Raw genomic sequence first — 2,331 nt, 5'->3', positions numbered from 1 at the left:
TTTATCCATGTTTTGTTTTTATTTTTATCTGTGTTTTTATTTTCAGGACAGTTTTTCAGCTCCGAGCTCTGATTGGCTGAAACATGCGCCCAAAGTGACAGAGCTCTCCGATTGGTCGTCACACCAGGACGGTTTCGGTTTCACTGTTAACCAACAAAGAAGAAGAAAGATTACCAGAGCGTGGAGCTTCTCCTCCAGGTCCTGATTGGCTCTCTGAGACGCCGTGTAGCTGTTCTGGAGTCTGTGGGCGGGACCAGACAGGAGAGGGTTACTGAGCACGCTCAGTCGCCTCCACGGGACAAACAGACACACAAACACCTTCACTTCATTTAAACCTTCGATTCTCACTTCCTGTTTGCACCTCTTCACACCCACCGGTCCACCACTGCCGAGTCATTGCTTGTTTACAGCCGAGTCATTGCTCGTTTACAGCCGAGTCACTGCTCATTTACAGCCGAGTCACTGCTCATTTACAGGCGAGTCACTGCCGAGTCACTGGTCATTTACAGCCGAGTCACTGCTCGTTTACAGCCGAGTCACTGCCGAGTCACTGGTCATTTACAGCCGAGTCACTGCTCGTTTACAGCCGAGTCACAGCTCATTTACAGCCGAGTCACTGCTCGTTTACAGCCAAGTCACTGCTCATTTACAGCCGAGTCACTGCTCATTTACAGCCAAGTCACTGCCGAGTCACTGCTCATTTACAGCCGAGTCACTGCTCGTTTACAGCCAAGTCACTGCTCATTTACAGCCGAGTCACTGCTCATTTACAGCCAAGTCACTGCCGAGTCACTGCTCATTTACAGCCGAGTCACTGCTCGTTTACAGCCAAGTCACTGCCTTTGACTCGACTTAAAGTTGAGTCAAAGTTCATCACAGTCGAGTTAAAGTTGACTCGGAGTTAATCAGTCGAGTCATAGCTTTATCAACCGCAGCGCTGCAGGAACAGGAAGTATCGTCTCTATGACAACGAGCACCTGAAACGTATCCGTGTTCATTACAAACGGACGGCGCCAACGCGTTCTCAGGCTGCCGAGTCCATTTACTGACATCATCCAGTGCACCGGCCAATCAGCAGCGCCTGTTTAACCCCGCCCTCTCAGATGTGGTGTCCTCACCTGCGGAACTTGTCCCTCATCTTGTCCAGGTCGTCTCGGGTCCGGCTGAGCTCCGCCTCCATGTAGTGACGGCTGCCGTCAAACTCCGCCTCCATGGCCTCCATCTTGTGGTTGGAGAGCGAAAGGCGGCGCTGCAGGTCCTCATTCTGCTGCTGGAGGATTCTGGGTAATGGGAGGAGAGGTCAGAGGTCACGTGAGGCCGTGGCAGCTCGGCGCCGCGTCACAAACATCACGTTCCTCAGGTCACAGTGAGCGGTCAGGACGCCGAAGCGACGCCACGTCAGAGTGTCGGAGGTCACTTTTCAAGTTGTTCATGGACAAATTTCAAAACTTTCCATGACTTTCAAGGACCCAAAGTATGTCTCTATTTGCACAACTCAAACACATCATTTCAGCGTCCCCAAAAAACGAGTTCAAGGACCCTCCGAAAATTAAAAATCCAACAATGATTTCTGTTTTTACATTTTCTGACTATGATGACGTCATTTCGGGAGATTTTTAGGAAAACATGCTTTCCAAACCCATTTTCTTAAAATAAATAAATGCATTAAAAATAAATGAAAAAAAGGAAATTTTGTTTTAATTTCAAAATCAATAAAAAATGCCTTAAATTCAGCATTATGTTGCATTAATGCCATTTAATTTATAACACACATTTCCAGGATTTTTCCAAAACTTTTGAATGGATTTTAATAGTTCCATGACTTTTCAAGGCCTGGAAAATATGACTGTGAAATTCAATGACTTTTCCAGGTTTTCCATGACGGCGGGAGCCCTGAATATAACCACAAACTGAGATCACAGCTGTTGATTCAGATCACAAACAGAGATTTGGGACTCGTTCCTCTCGCTGATCACTGATGTGACGCAAACACAGTTTATAAAGTATTTTTATTTCTTTCGTACGATTTTCTGTTTGCTTTTAGTCTGAAAGTCAGCGGCGTTTTTCCTGAGAACACTTCCTGTCTGCGCTCACACATTCATGACTCGTGAGATTTATGAGTGTTTGATCAGAGACGTCCGTCGATTATTCTTCTCTCGCTATCTCAGTTCACAGCAGAAAACGCGAAAATATCCTCAAATATTCAGACGTTTATCACCAAACTCTGACCGCACATCGAGGGCCGCGGCGACCTCTGACGGCACGAAACACCCATCATCATGTCCCTGGTTTTAAATCATGAATATTTTTTTTAAGTAAATGAAAAAAACT

General features: G+C 46.3%; 1 protein-coding gene across 1 annotated transcript; it reads right to left on the bottom strand.

The window, feature by feature from the left end:
* Positions 1-42: 42 nt before the first annotated feature.
* LOC121937775 (tight junction-associated protein 1-like) lies at positions 43-1,302 on the bottom strand. The gene is made up of 2 exons (XM_042481096.1): positions 1,119-1,302; positions 43-241 (listed from the first exon to the last, which is right to left on the bottom strand). Exons 1-2 carry the CDS (start codon positions 1,220-1,222, stop codon positions 43-45), a joined length of 303 nt encoding a protein of 100 aa, XP_042337030.1. The 5' UTR covers positions 1,223-1,302.
* Between the last annotated feature and the right edge of the window lie 1,029 nt (positions 1,303-2,331).

Source organism: Plectropomus leopardus, unplaced genomic scaffold, assembly GCF_008729295.1.
Source record: "Plectropomus leopardus isolate mb unplaced genomic scaffold, YSFRI_Pleo_2.0 unplaced_scaffold27435, whole genome shotgun sequence".
In the NCBI taxonomy this organism is placed as follows: domain Eukaryota; kingdom Metazoa; phylum Chordata; class Actinopteri; order Perciformes; family Serranidae; genus Plectropomus; species Plectropomus leopardus.
Note: the sequence above shows the minus strand (reverse complement) of the source record. Positions and strands in the feature narration are given on the sequence as shown.

Coding starts and splice junctions, on each gene's coding strand:
- LOC121937775 (XM_042481096.1), bottom strand. CDS start 1,222: ATGGAGGCCATGGAGGCGGAGTTTGACGGCAGCCGTCACTACATGGAG. Junction 242..1,118: donor ATGAGGGACAAGTTCCGCAG/GTGAGGACACCA, acceptor TCCCGCCCACAG/ACTCCAGAACAGCTACACGG.